A 13,431-nucleotide genomic window follows, 5' to 3' on the forward strand; every position below is an offset into this window, starting at 1 on the left:
TTTTTCCTTTCTTTTATTATTGAAGACCATGTAAATATCCTGTCATTTCTCAAACTTCCAACCACTAGTTTTAGCATTCATCGATGTTTCTTGCTTGAATAAATTATTTTGGAGATTGTCAAATGGTAATTCTCTACTTTTGTTCTCATGATGTTAATAGAAGGCAGAGGGTGACTTTCAATTTCTAGATGCTTGGTTTTTTTTTGTGTGTGTGTGAAGTGAGGGGAAGGTTTACAATAGGAATAATGAGTGTTTTGGGGAAGTGATGTGATCTTAATTTTCCCCCAGTAAGTCGCAACTGAAATAATTATTTTGACTCTCTACCCAACACGTAAGTCCTGTGTTATCAAGGATTTCCAGAGGACAGCAGGCCTCTTCTCATACCTTTTTTAGCACGTGCTGCCTGCCTGCAATTATGGTGGCTTTTGTGGCTCCCTTGGGTCAGAGGGAAGCCCACGGCTCTGGACAGGTTTGTACAAGAAGGAAGGGAAAAACATTTATTGAATCCACAGTTTCTGCTACTATGGGACTGTGGTCGCCTTCTTTTTCTTCTCCCTGGGTCCATCGAAGATGGTGAGATACTGTTGGAGAGAAGCGAATTATGTTTACCCCTTTGTGTAAACCCTCTAATGCCTATTCATTGCTTTTAGGATAAAGGTGTAAGGAGCCCTTAACATGGTGTGTTCGTAGTCCTGCCCCTTCCAGTCCTGCCCACGAATTCAGCTTCTTCTGTGCTCCAGCTACAGTGCCTGATTCAGTTGCAAGAACACCTGTTTGTCCTCCTCTGGGCCTTTGCACGTGCTGGTCCCTGTCTCTGGAACGCTTCCCTGATGTTTCCTTTGGCTGGTTACTCCTTGTCTTCAGATTTCATCTCAAAATCACTTCCTGGGGGGTCCCTCCCACCCATTATAACACATACGATTGTTTAATTAATAGCCCTCTTCCCCACTGGACTGTGAGTCTACAGAAAAATGATTGTGTTTATTTTGCTTATGGTAAATCCCATTACTTCTTTCATGTTGATTCTTTCATTCAACAAATATTTATTAAGCAACGGATATGTCAGGCACCGGGTATAAAACGGTGAACAAGATGGACAAGATTTCTGCCTTCGTGGGGAGGGGAGAAGATGTGCACACACACGCAAAACAAATAAGAATTTTAGGTAGGGATACAGGTCTGATAGAAATAATAGAGAAGGGAACAAAGGGATTGGGGGAGGGGGTGTGGTTAGGGAAGGGTCACTGGAGCAGAAAGATGGGGCCGGGCTCGGGAGGGGCAGGCAGGGTAAACGGCCAGGGTAAAGGCTTGGAGGCAGGGCTAGGTTTGGTGCCTTAGAGGAAGAACGGGCTCAGTTTCTCGCAAACTAATATTTGTTTAATAGACGACAGGAAAAATGCATGCCTTGGGCCTAGAGCTGTGCTGGTGCTTTCTCATGCTCTATTTCCCCTGTAAGTCCCCAAATCTGACCTGCAGGTATTATCCCATCCACCGTGCAGAGAGAGTGAAGTCCCTGGTTCAAGGCCCAACGGAAGTGAGGGATGGAGGAGCTAGATTCCTACTCGGTTCTGCTTTCCTGTACTTAAGGCGCCTTGTCCCCGGTTCAGTAAGTGGGTTGACCATTGTCTTGCCCTATTTGTGGATGACATTTGCTAGACATTCAGACACACATGAAGTTCCGGTCTGTGTATTGAAAATCGGGTGTGTTCACTTGCCCGGTACCCGGGATCTCCAGTGCCTGCTTTGCACTTCGGCGAGGTTCTGCACATCCTCCCAGGTATTAACTCTCCAGCTTGAAACACAGGCAGCGCCTAGGGGCTGGTGCTACCGAGCACAATGAGCGCGCGAGGCGCACTTGCACATGGCTGTCCCCAGGGGCCTGTCGCTGGGCGAGGGCGCAAGCGGGGCAGGACGTCTAGGGCACCAGGCGCTCTAGGACCAGACTCGCTGGCCAGACCAAGAGGAAGGCGAGGCGAGGGCAACAATTTAAGGGAGTTCCAAAAACCCGGGTAACCAAGACAAATAATATTTTAATGCGATATTTTAAAAATGAATGCCCCAAAGTCCAAAAGGAACACAAGAGCAAAATATGAAAGATGGGAGCGGTCTCGCTGCGTCGGGTATCTGGGGAGCCCGCAGGCTCTGAGAAGGGGCGCTCAGGCTGGGCAGGAACCTGGGGCACCCTCGGCCCTAAAGCGCGCCCGGGGCCTGCAGCGCGGGGCCGGCGAGAGGGAGCCCGGCGGTCCGGCGGGCGGGGCGGGGCGAGGCGGTGCCTCGCTCTGCCCGGCCCCGCTCCACCCCTCGCAGGCCTCTCTCCGGTGCCGAGTCCCTTCCGAGTTCCGATCCGCACCGACTTTTCCCGCGGTCCGCGCGGGGCCCAGCTGACGGGCCGCGTTGTTTACGGGCCGAGCAGCCCTTGCTCCCGCCGCCCGCCCGCCACCCGCCAGCCCAGGTGCCCGCCCGGCCGTCCGTCCGCTCGTCCTTCTGTACGCGCGTCCGTTTGTCCGAGCGTCCGCAGATCGCGACCCGGAGCGCTCAGGGCGCAGAGCCGGGAGGTCTGGGGCGCAGCGCGCGGCTCCGGGCCCCGAGATCGCGGGTGGGAGCCGCGCCGCCGTGTTCGCAGCGGGCGGAGGCCGCGCGCTCCTCCCGGGGCGGATTCGCGAGCCTCCCCCGGCCGGGGCTGCGGTCCGTGAGCTTCGGGCGTGGAAGAGGAGGACGCACCGACCCAGCGCCTGCCCGGCAGCCACCCCGGAGCATGAGCCCCGCGGGCCGGCGCCGCGCGCTCTGAGCCGCCGGGACCCGGTGCCCCCGCGGCCATGGGCGCTGCGGGCGGGCGGGGCTTGGCCGCGGCGCCGCTGCTGGTGGCCGTGGCCGCGCTGCTGGTGGGCGCCGCCGGCCATCTGTACCCCGGAGAGGGTGAGTCTGGGGGTCCCGCAGTGGGCGGGGACCAGCGCGGTGGGGAGCGGCCCCTCGTCAAAATGGAGCCCTACTGGGGACTCAGAACCCTCTTCGGTGGGGAGCGGGTGGCCGGAATCGTCGCTCCAGCCCCGCGGGGGGCGGGAAGCCGCTGACCTTGGCCTTTGCCCTCCTGGGCTCGCGGCTCGGCTCCCCGCGTGCTGGCCCCGGGCTGGAGGAACCTTCCCCTAGTGCCCGCCCCACGGCGGGCGCCTCCCTCGAACGCGCCTCGGACCCGGGCCTGGCCCCCTCGGAGCCCGACTCACTCCGGAGATGGACTCGCGTCCAGTCTGGGTTGCCTTTGAGAAGTGGGGTCCCTGGGTCCAGGTGGCCTCGGACAGCCTAATTCCCAGGGCACTCACGGAGTGGAGCCAGAGTGGAAGTGAAGGACTGGGGGACGGGGGTTCCCTTGGGGTTACTCCTGGTAGGCGACACTGCCGGGAAATTGTAACCCACCTCCTCCTATTCCTGAGATCTAGGCCCGTGGCCACCCGGGACACCAGGTCCATGTTTACACTTTTGGCTTCAGTTTCCAGATGTCCGGAGGCAAACTAGCGCCGTGGCAACAGCGCACTGTAGTAGCAGAAGCGGTGGCAGTTTTCGTCACGATTATTAAAAGTAGCATCACTGAATGCCACTGCGCTGGTCCATCTTACCTCTCTGGACAACAGAGGCAGCTACTGTTGTTCACCCATTTTAGAGAAGAGTAAACAGGCTCAGGGAGGAGACATAACTCACCCCGAATGCAATGCCAGAGGGAGGAATCCAACCTCTTTGTGTGCTGCGGGGTGTCCCACGTGTCCCTGATAACCTCCCCCTACAGCTCAGTCCTTCATGAAGGAGACTTTACCTGTCGGCCCCAGGAGGTCTGTAACCTTTTGGGTGAGCCTCTCCTACCCCCTAGCCCCATGGGCCTCTCTCCTGGGCGTTCAGTGCTGGCAGCAGAGGCAGACCCCAACCCAGCATCTTCCTGGGTGCTTGATAGCAGGCCTTTCTGGTCGTGGGACAAGGACTGAAGGATCACGTCAGAGAATATAGCTGGGGTGTTTCGCGGTGGCGTCTGAGGCTCTGCTTTAAAAACATCTGTTGGGTTCCTTCAGATTTCTCCATAAAAGGAAATCAGTCATGATGAGGAAGGGGTCGGGGGGAAAGGAACAGAAGCTCCTGAGTTCGCTGACGGTGAATGAGGCACGTGAGAAAGCACACACAGGCTCTGGAGTTGACAGACTGGGCTTGCTGAACACCTCTGCCAAGAACACAATGTCTCGAAGCCCCTAAAGCCTGGTATAGGCACTCAATGAAGGGTGGCAGTTGGTTTGCGCTCTCGTTAAGAAAATCCAAGACGTGTTGTTAGACCTACACCGGGCTTTGTGTTTGTGTGTGCGCACGTGTGGTTACGTGTGGTTCCCTGCTCCTCTGTTCCTTGCAGCTTTGGTAATTAATTAATTGTGGATTTGTGCCTGGGCTTCCAGGGTCAGTAGATGCCTTTACCACTTCTTTACATGTTTCCAGTTTCCACAGCGACAGATTTATGATCCTTTCATTCACCGCTACATTTCCAGAACCAAGAACAGGGCCCAGCGCATAGTAGGTGTTTGGTAGATATTTGTTCCTGATTCAGATGCTGTCCTTTATGTTTTCACTCTGTTCTCCAGACCATATCTAACTAACAGTCATAGCAAACATGTGGCAGGCACTGTTCTGCATGCTTTGCATGTATAATCTCAGCTAATCCTCACCACAACCCTATGAGGTAGGGTTTAGTATCCTTTTTTCCACAGGTGAGGAGGTTGATTAGGTTACAGAGCCAGCAGGCGGCAGAGCTGGGGTTAGAACCCCAGGTAGTCTGGCTGCAGAGCGCTGATTTCTTACTAAACAGTTCTTTTGGGTCTGGGCCTCCCCACCTCAGCCCTGCGGAATGGTTAACAAAATCCTATGAAATAAATAAGATTGAGTACCCCTCGGAGGTTTGGGGAGCGGGGAGAAACTTTAGAGACCGTTAATCTCTAATGTCAACCGATGCAGCATTCTGGCTGGGGTGGGGCCGGAGGGGAAGCAAAGCATTTTTTTAAGGAGTGAGGGACTCTTTCTCAGAGATGCCACCTCACTGCCTTCTCCCCTGGAGTCACTGTCGCTTTGCTGAGCTGAGGGATGGCTTCCGCTTCCACTTCTCCTCGGTTGGCTAGCTGCGGCGGGAGATTACCTGTGGGCTTTGCAGAATCAGAGGGTGAAGGTGATGCGGGATGAATTGAAATAACAACCCACAGAGCTTTGGGGGCGTGTCCCGTGAGTTGGGTAGCTGAGGGGGAAGACACTTCTAGTCGCCCTCATTTTTCAAGATGTCAGGAGGCGTTTCTCTGTGTCTTCTCATGTGCACTCCGGGACCCTAGAAGTAGAATGTCCACCTGCCGAGTCACCTCCCTGGGTATTCCTAACCTTTGCCCCTTGTTCCTGCCCCACTCACTCATAGAGTCATTGGGATGAGCACCCCTGGGGGCCCCACCTCACCCTACCACATCGTTAACTCTCATTCTTATTTGATTAGCGTGTGCCTCTCCATGTCAGTGATTTTTACATTTGGGCTTGGATAGTCTTGGTTGTGGGGGGCTGTCCTGTGTGTTGTAGGTTGTCGAGCAGCATCCCCAGTTTCTCTCCACCAGTAGTACCTCCCTTCTCCAAGTCAGTGCAACCAGCCGTGTCTCCAGACATTGCCAGCCGTCCCCAAGTGAGAACCACTGAAGCTGGGGAGATAACTTTGTCATCATCTAGGACAGTTACTCACCTGGGTTCTCTGCTCACTTCTCTCTGATTGTTCAGCGATCGCCACCTGCCCAGGAGCCTTGCTCTTTCCAGCCGACACACACTCGGTACTCCTTAGAACCCATCACCCACACCGCCCACCTCCAGCCTTCCCCGCCAAGCCTCCGCCGGGCAGGCCCTCACCGCAGTCGCTCTTTACCCTCTCACCCACTGCTTTCACGTGGCATCTGGATTGTGTCTCCATCGCTTTGCTGATGGCTCTTGAGATGGTAATTCCTTACCTCCAAACTGCGTTTTCTGCAGCCTCACCCCACTGACCTCTCTGGGTTCGCCGCTGCCTACTCCCTCCAGCTGTAAGGCACTGTCTCCTGGTGAGTTTTCACCGGCGACCCGTGTCCTCTCTCCCCTTCCTCTGTTCCCTCCCTGGCCTAAGATGTTAACTCTCTTCATAGAGGGCCAGTACCTACTGTGACCCTCTGTCAGCCCACGCCTGACTCTATTTACATAGAGTCAAACTCCATCTAGAACCGGAGCCAGCAAACTACACCCACGGGCCAAATCCTGCCCGCCCACGCCTGTTTTTGTAAATAAAGTTTTATTGGCACGCAGCCACACTCATTCCTTTATGCATCATCCATGGCTGCTTTTGTTCTCTAATGGCAGAGAATATTGCAATTGCGTGGCCCGCAAAAATATTTACACTTTGGCCCTTTACGGAGAAAGTCTGCCGACTCCTGATTTAGAACGGGCCCCTTGAAGATCAGGATGAAGAGCTCGTGTGGTCTCTGGTACAACTTGGAAGAGTCAAGTTAAATGAACAGCCGAGGGATGCTGTGTTTTTCCCTTTACAAAGCAAGTGATGTTAAAGATATTTATACATTTGCTGTGCTGTATATGTGAGTTCCGATGATGAGAAAATAACGGTGATGTTTCCCCGTTAGCTCTGTGTGTGCGTGCGCGCGTGTGCGTGTACATGTGTGCGTGCGTGTACATGTGTGCGTGCATGTACATGTGTGCGTGCGTGTGTGTGTGTGATCTAAGGATTTATCTATTTCAGTTGTCATCTTGGTGTTGAATGAGGCTTCCGTGTCATCGGTCCTGTTTCTAGACCCCACAAGAAAGTGGCGTCTGCTATGGGATTTTCTCTTAAGAGCCCTCGTGTTACTTTCTGTTGAGACAACGTCAGAGGTGGCTTGGTTTATGTTTTGCAGTCGGGCTATACTTATGTTTTTTTAAACCAGAATAATAACAAGTAATGCATTCTTATGGCAAAAAAAAAAAATCAGAAAAGTATATAGAGGAAAAGTTTGAAATATGTATTTTAAAATTTTTAAAATTACCATCCATAAAATTGACTTTTTTTTTTTTTTTTTTGGTGCACAGCTTTTAAATTTTCGTCCATGTAGAGAGCTGCGTGGCGGTCCCTACAATCAGGATGAAGACCAGCCCCTTCCCTTTCCGCCCAGACCCCTCGGGCCACCGTTTAATCTTTACACCCTTTCCACACCTCACTCTCTGCCACATCGATCTGTTCTGCGTCCCCATAGCTTTTTGCAGACTTTAAAGGATATCTTATAAATGGATTAACATTCCTGAAATTGAAAATTTTAAGTACTCATAAGATCCTCATTATTCCTGGATTCCATATTTGTGAATTCGCCTTTTCGCTAGAATTTATTTGTAACTCCAAAATCAATATTCAAAGCACTTTTGCGGTCACTCCTGGACTCACGCAGGGCGGTGAGAAATTCGAATCACCTGCCTTGAACGTTCCCGCTGAGATCAACCACGGGGCTGTGCTCTGCCTTCTTGATTCAGCCCTCCTGAATGTGGACTCACACAGTCCTCGAGAATTAAAACAAGTGCCCTTTTTGTGATATGTTGAATGCCATGTGTTTTGCATTTTGGAGATTTTTGTTGGTGATTTTGATGTTTTAAAATGGCCCCGACGTGTAGTTCTGAAGTGTTGTCTAGAGTCGCTGAGATGAGAAGCTGATGTGCCTTACGGAGAAAACACGGGTGTTGGACAAGCTTTGCTCAGGTGAGCTATGGTGCTTAGTGCCGTCTGCCAAGTTCAAAGTGAACGAATCAACCATGTATATTAACTAAGGTGCTTCGAGGAGGGTCTCCCCTTGTGCTCTGGACCCTGGTGTTGGGGGCGTGCCTCACCCAGTAGCTTCCAGAATTTTAGAAACGTACTTCGTTTCCAGCAGAGCAAGCTTTGCTGTTCTGCGTTGCCGAATGCCGGCCGAGTACGAGTTCCAGTTGGAGCGAACGCGAGGCGGCCTCGTGAGGATGAAAATGCGATTTCAAGTCTGGGTTTTTTCTTCCGGTTCCTTAAGGGCATGGTGTCACATCAGGATTATACAGTCGCCTGTGTTTTGTGTTCGGGAATGGCAGCCCGTCCCCAGGCGATGCTCGCTTCTCTCCCACGCCTTCGTGGAGAACATAGGTACTTTCCGAAAACTGCGTTGGTTAACAGTGTGGGAAAAGGTAGCGGGTTGGACACAGAGGGATAAAGACAGTGACACCTGTCAGTGATGCCGTGCTGCCAATCTGTTTTCAAAGATGCGCCCTCTTCCTTTGCAGAAGGTCAGGAACGGGGTGGGTTCCGCGACGTCCCTTCCTACTCACGCCCAGTTGCGTTGTGTCGAAGCCGCCTGCTCCGGGCTGCTCTTGGTTTTCTTGCCTGCATCTCCTTTGGTGCTCTCCGTCCCTGTGTCTGTAAGTGAGGAGGTAGGACTGCTGAGGTGGCGTGGCAGGCCCTCACGGTCCTGTGGTTCAACGTGTGACGTCCTCAGCATTACAAACAAGGAGTTGGCGTAGGTGTCCCGGAGCTTTCAGACAGGTTCATAGAAGGTGCTGGTGTCAGGGTGGCTGTGGGTCTTTGGCCCCCTCTCTCGTTCCCTGTCCTTAACTATTGTGCGCCCCCAACCCCACCCCCCATCCTTTCCTCCTCCCGGTTGCCCTGTTTCCTCTTGGTTTATTCACCTTCTGTCACCACTTCTCCCACCGTCCGCTGCTTTCCCCAAGCTCCAGACCCAACACCCACTGGACCCGTGTCCACGAACACCACAGAGCCCTCCCACGCTCCATGTGCCCCAGACTGAGTCTGCTATCCTCATCACCCTAACTGTCTCAGCCTCTCCAGGTTCATTAACGAGCCCCCTCATTTCTCCCTCTGTGGATCAAGTTCAGTTGATGCTAACTCCCCAGTTTCTCGGGGTCTCACGCCTCTTGTACTCAGCCCTGAGACAGCCCCTCAGGCCGTGCCGTCTGTAGTGGGGGTTCCAGCGTGCTCATTCAGTTCCTTTCTGCTGCCAGAGCCATTTTTCTACTTCTTCTTTGGGTCCTTCCACAGCTGCCAGCTGAGCCCCTTCCCCAGGCATCTGAGCCTGGCCGCCGGGCTGGGTGCAGTGTCTTCTGGGAGCTCACAGCTGCGGTTCCTTGGTTTACAGTGCTCTGCGTGCCTCTGCATTTTCGCATGAGTTTGTCGTGCCCCAAACATCCGTTTCTCCCTTTTTTGTCCATGGCCACCTGCTTCTTTCCCACAGAAGCTGGCCAGAGGCCTCCTTCCCTCCCTCCCTGGTTCACCACTCACCCCTTCTCTTTCATCAAAGACTGGGAGTACCCCTCTGGGTCCCCATAAACACAGGTCTGTCCAGTGGAGGTGTTCTAGGACCCTTGTGGTCCCGCTGCCACTCATTTCCTCTCCCGAGAGACAGTGTTGCAATTTTTTTTTTACCCTTCTAGAGACTAGTGTTTGCATATATAAGCTAATATGTATCTTTATTTCCATATAAGTAATAGCATATCACATAGAAGGATCATCTTGGTCTTTACTGTTAAAATCACATCCTGGAGATCTTTTGTATCACTTGTAAGGAGCGTCCTTGCTCTTTTTGACAGCTGTGTAGTACTCCATCCCATCAGTGGTTGGCAGACTACAGCCCGTGGGCCAGATGTAGCGCGCTCCCTGTTTTTGTACAGCCCCTTAGCTGAGAATGGTGTTCACAATCATTTTTAAATGATTGAACGAAAACAACTATGATTTCATGATACATGAAAATTATATGAAATTTGAATTTCAGTTTCTCTAAATAAAGTTTTATTAGAGCACCACCATGCCGAGTGTTTTCATGGTTTTAGTGCTACAAAGACAGAATTGAGTAGTTCGGTTACAAAACCAAAAATACTTCCTCTCTGGCCCTTTGTAGGAAAAGTTTGCTGACCCTTGGCTTTCTGCCATTGGTTCTGGGACCTGAGCATGCATCAAGATCACCTGGAGGGCATGATAAAATGCAGATTCTCGGGCACCCTGAGTTTCTGATCCAGGAGGTCTGTGGTAGGGCCTGAGAATTAGCATGTCTAACAAGTTCTCAGGTGATGCTAATGCTGCTTTGAGAACCACTTTGAGACCACTTTGAGAACCACTGTGTCACGTGGGTGGAGCACCATTGATTTAACTGGTCCTCTTTTAATGGACGGCTGTGTTGTTTCAGGTCTTGGGCCATACGGATCGTGCTGGGTCGAATGACTCGGCACTGGGCTCATAGTTCATGTGCGAGCCTGTCTGCAGCGGATTTCTAGATCAGGGGTCTCTGGGTGCTGCAGGCCTTCGGCCTTATCTGGCACATCAGTCTCCATGCTCAGCGTGCCTGGCAAACATTTGTTGAATAAATAATGGAGTGATTTCCCCACAGCTGACTTGCGGTTCTAGAACCTGCGTTAGAAGCCAGGTCTTCTCCCAAGGCTGCCACCTGTCGTGTGTCCTCCATTATTCCTTCTTTGCGGAAGTGAATTTTAAGAGCCTGTCTTTGAAGCAGGCAGAGAATCGTAAGGGTATCTGATGCAGTGATGCGCCCAAGTTCTAACTTCTGAAGGTACTAAATCTGGGAATCGGTTCTGTGTAGCTCAGAGTGGAGAGCGAACACGTGTACATACTCCTCATAGCTTTTATCCTGCGATTGTCATTGTTTACAAGTGACGAAATCGAGGCACCCAGCGATTGAGGATGTGACCGAGGATCCAGATCTGTTGGGTCTCTCGTGTGCCCGCAAACCGGCAGGGGTGGTGGTCTGACTCCTGAGCCCAAGGCTTGGGGGTGTGGGACCCCAGGATTTTGGGAGGAGCATTGTTAAGAGGGGAAAGACGCACGGAGGAACGGGCGGCCCCAGAATAGGTCACCGGGTAGTGTTTTAAGAATGCCGTTTCTTAGGAAGGAGTACATTCGCTACTGAAAAGCAGAAAGTAGAAAGCTCCTAGCATGGTAAAGGATTTTCAGAATCTTCCAGATACCTTCCCTGCCCCCCAACACTTCTCTGCTGCTTTCATGGTGGAGAGAAGACCAGGGGAGAGGGATTGCTTTCCAAGACGGCCGTCATGTCAATCTTGTCTTCTGAAAACTCCCAGATACCTCTGGCTGAGGGGGAGATCTAGACCAGCACTGTCCACCAGAACATTCTGCTCGACGGAGATGCTCTGTGTCCACGCTGTCCCGCAGCACGGTGGCCACTGTCCTCACTGGGGCTCCTGAAATTGTGGCCAGCACGACCGAATTTTTACTTTTATTTTAGTTCATTTAAATGTAAACGTAAAGTTTTATTTCACTTTAGTTTATTCAAATGTTAAAAATCAGTACTTGATTCTGTTATTGGAAAACCTTTGTATGTTTGGAACAATTTGGGAATATTTTCAATGATTCATTTTATGAAATCTACCTGTCTAGATTGAGCGTTTCTGATGAAAATTTAGCATCTGAGTTGAGGCAGGCTGCATGTGTAAAGCAATGGCATTTCGGAGGCGTAGTGTAAAAAATCCTGTCGAGTACCTCATTAGTAATTTTTTAGTATTGCTTATATGTCGAAGTGAAGATTTCGGATATACTGAGTAAGTAAAATATATTGAATTTTATCTGTTTCTTTTTACCTCTCTAGAGAAAATTTAAAATGCCATATGTGGCTCATGTTATATTTCTATTGGATAGCGCTATTCTAGACCCTACACGCCCTGGTTGGCCAGAGGGACGAGCTATCTAGTTTGTCATCACCCTTGATCTTTACATGAAGTAGGCACAGCTGAATAATTCTTATTGCACTGTTTGTGCGGGTTTTAGTCCTGGCATCACCTCCTCTGGGAAGCCTTCCATGATCACCCTAATGGCTTGTTTCTATGAGCTTTTCTAGCCCCTGAAGCTCTCCTTGATGGCATCTTCCTCGTTTATATTTTAAGTTGATTTGGGCAGTTAGTGGTGACTACTCGCCTGTGCGATCTAGGGCAGCATCTGCTCTATTCCCTCCAGGACTTCCAGTACCTGGAACAACGTCTGGCATGGAGCAGCAGATATTTGCTGAAGGAGTGAAGGAAGGAAATTCTCTGTAATGAGCTTTCTCCAGGTTGTCACTGCGTGACAGCTATTTCATTGTTTCCTTAGGTCCGAGTCACCTGCTTCTTCATTACACATATATTTGAAAAAACAAAGACGGTAAAACTGTAACATAGCAGTTAGAGCGCAGACTTTGCATTTGATTGCAGGCTTGTGATCCTAGCCACCGCTGAAACAGCCTGTGTGAGTGTTGGTTTGCTCATCATGAAAATGGGGCTAAAAAAAGGCACCTCTACTGGAGCTAATTTTTGGAATTCGGCGGAGAACGTGTGCTCCAGAGCGTGGGCCAAATGCTTTACACAGTAGGTGCTTAGAAAGTATTAGCTGTCACAGGGTCCCCCTCCTCCTCCTGCTTCTCATCGTCCTTCCCTACCTGTGTGTAGAGTGGCGATTAGCCAGGTGCCACTTATTAAGGACTCAGAGCACCCGTCGGTTCCACCTAGAGGCATTAAAAGCCAGCAGAAGGCCCAACACCTATTTCTGGCGCCATTTCTAACATCCTCTGGGTAATTTCTGTCCCAACAGTAAATTGCTGTATTGTCTTGGACTAATAGGGACACATATGGCTTTAATGAGTTACAGTCATTGGAGATTAAAAAAAAAAGGCAATTCTTTATTGTCCCCTGCAATTATAGTCGTTTAATCTTTTTTTATAACAACTTTATTGAACTATAATTCAATAGCATACAATCCACCCGTTTAAAGTTTACGATTCAGTGGTTCTCAGTACATTCACAGGGTTGTGCAGCCATTATTACAGTTGGTTTTAGAACATTTTCATCTCTCCCCAAAGAAGTCCCTCCCTCAAGCTGTCACCCTCCACCCCGCTCCCCAGCCCCTCAAAACCACTAATCTACTTTTCTGTCTTTATAGATTTGCCCATTCTGGACATTCCATGTAAATGGAATCATACCCGGTTATGGTTTTTCATGAGAGGATTCTTTCACTGAGCATCATGTTCGCAGGGTTCATCCACATCGTAGCATGTGTCAATGCTTCCTTCCTTGTTATGGCTGAATAATGTTCCTCTGTGTGGATGGGCCACATTTTTTGTGTTCATTCATCCATTCATGGACATTTAGATCGTTTCCACTTCTTGGCTGCTGTTATAAGTAATGCTGCAGTGGGCATTTCTCTCCGTGTTTCTGCGTGGATGTGTGTTTTCATTTTCCTTGGGTGCATACCTAGGAGTGGAATCGCTGAGCCATGTGGTAACTGTTTGTTTAACTTTTTGAGGAACCGCTAGACTTTCCCACGGCAGCCGCACCATTTTGCATTCCCGCCCATAATTTCTCTACATCCTTGGCAACACTTATTATTGTCTGACTGAT

General features: G+C 50.8%; 1 protein-coding gene across 4 annotated transcripts in view; it reads left to right on the forward strand.

The window, feature by feature from the left end:
- The first annotated feature begins 2,676 nt into the window (after positions 1 to 2,676).
- INSR (insulin receptor) overlaps positions 2,677 to 13,431 on the forward strand; it is a 115,432-nt gene continuing 104,677 nt past the window's right edge. For 2 of the 4 annotated variants that reach the window (XM_039858281.1, XM_039858298.1), the window contains exon 1: positions 2,772 to 2,916. In XM_039858281.1, the coding sequence (XP_039714215.1) occupies positions 2,817 to 2,916 (100 nt within the window). In that variant the 5' untranslated portion in view covers positions 2,772 to 2,816. Of the gene's footprint in view, positions 2,917 to 13,431 lie in introns of all 4 variants that reach the window. The other 2 variants (XM_039858272.1, XM_039858291.1) reach the window with 2 other exon arrangements.

The sequence above is a fragment of the Pteropus medius genome, unplaced genomic scaffold, assembly GCF_902729225.1.
Source record: "Pteropus medius unplaced genomic scaffold, Ma_sr-lr_union100, whole genome shotgun sequence".
NCBI lineage: Eukaryota > Metazoa > Chordata > Mammalia > Chiroptera > Pteropodidae > Pteropus > Pteropus medius.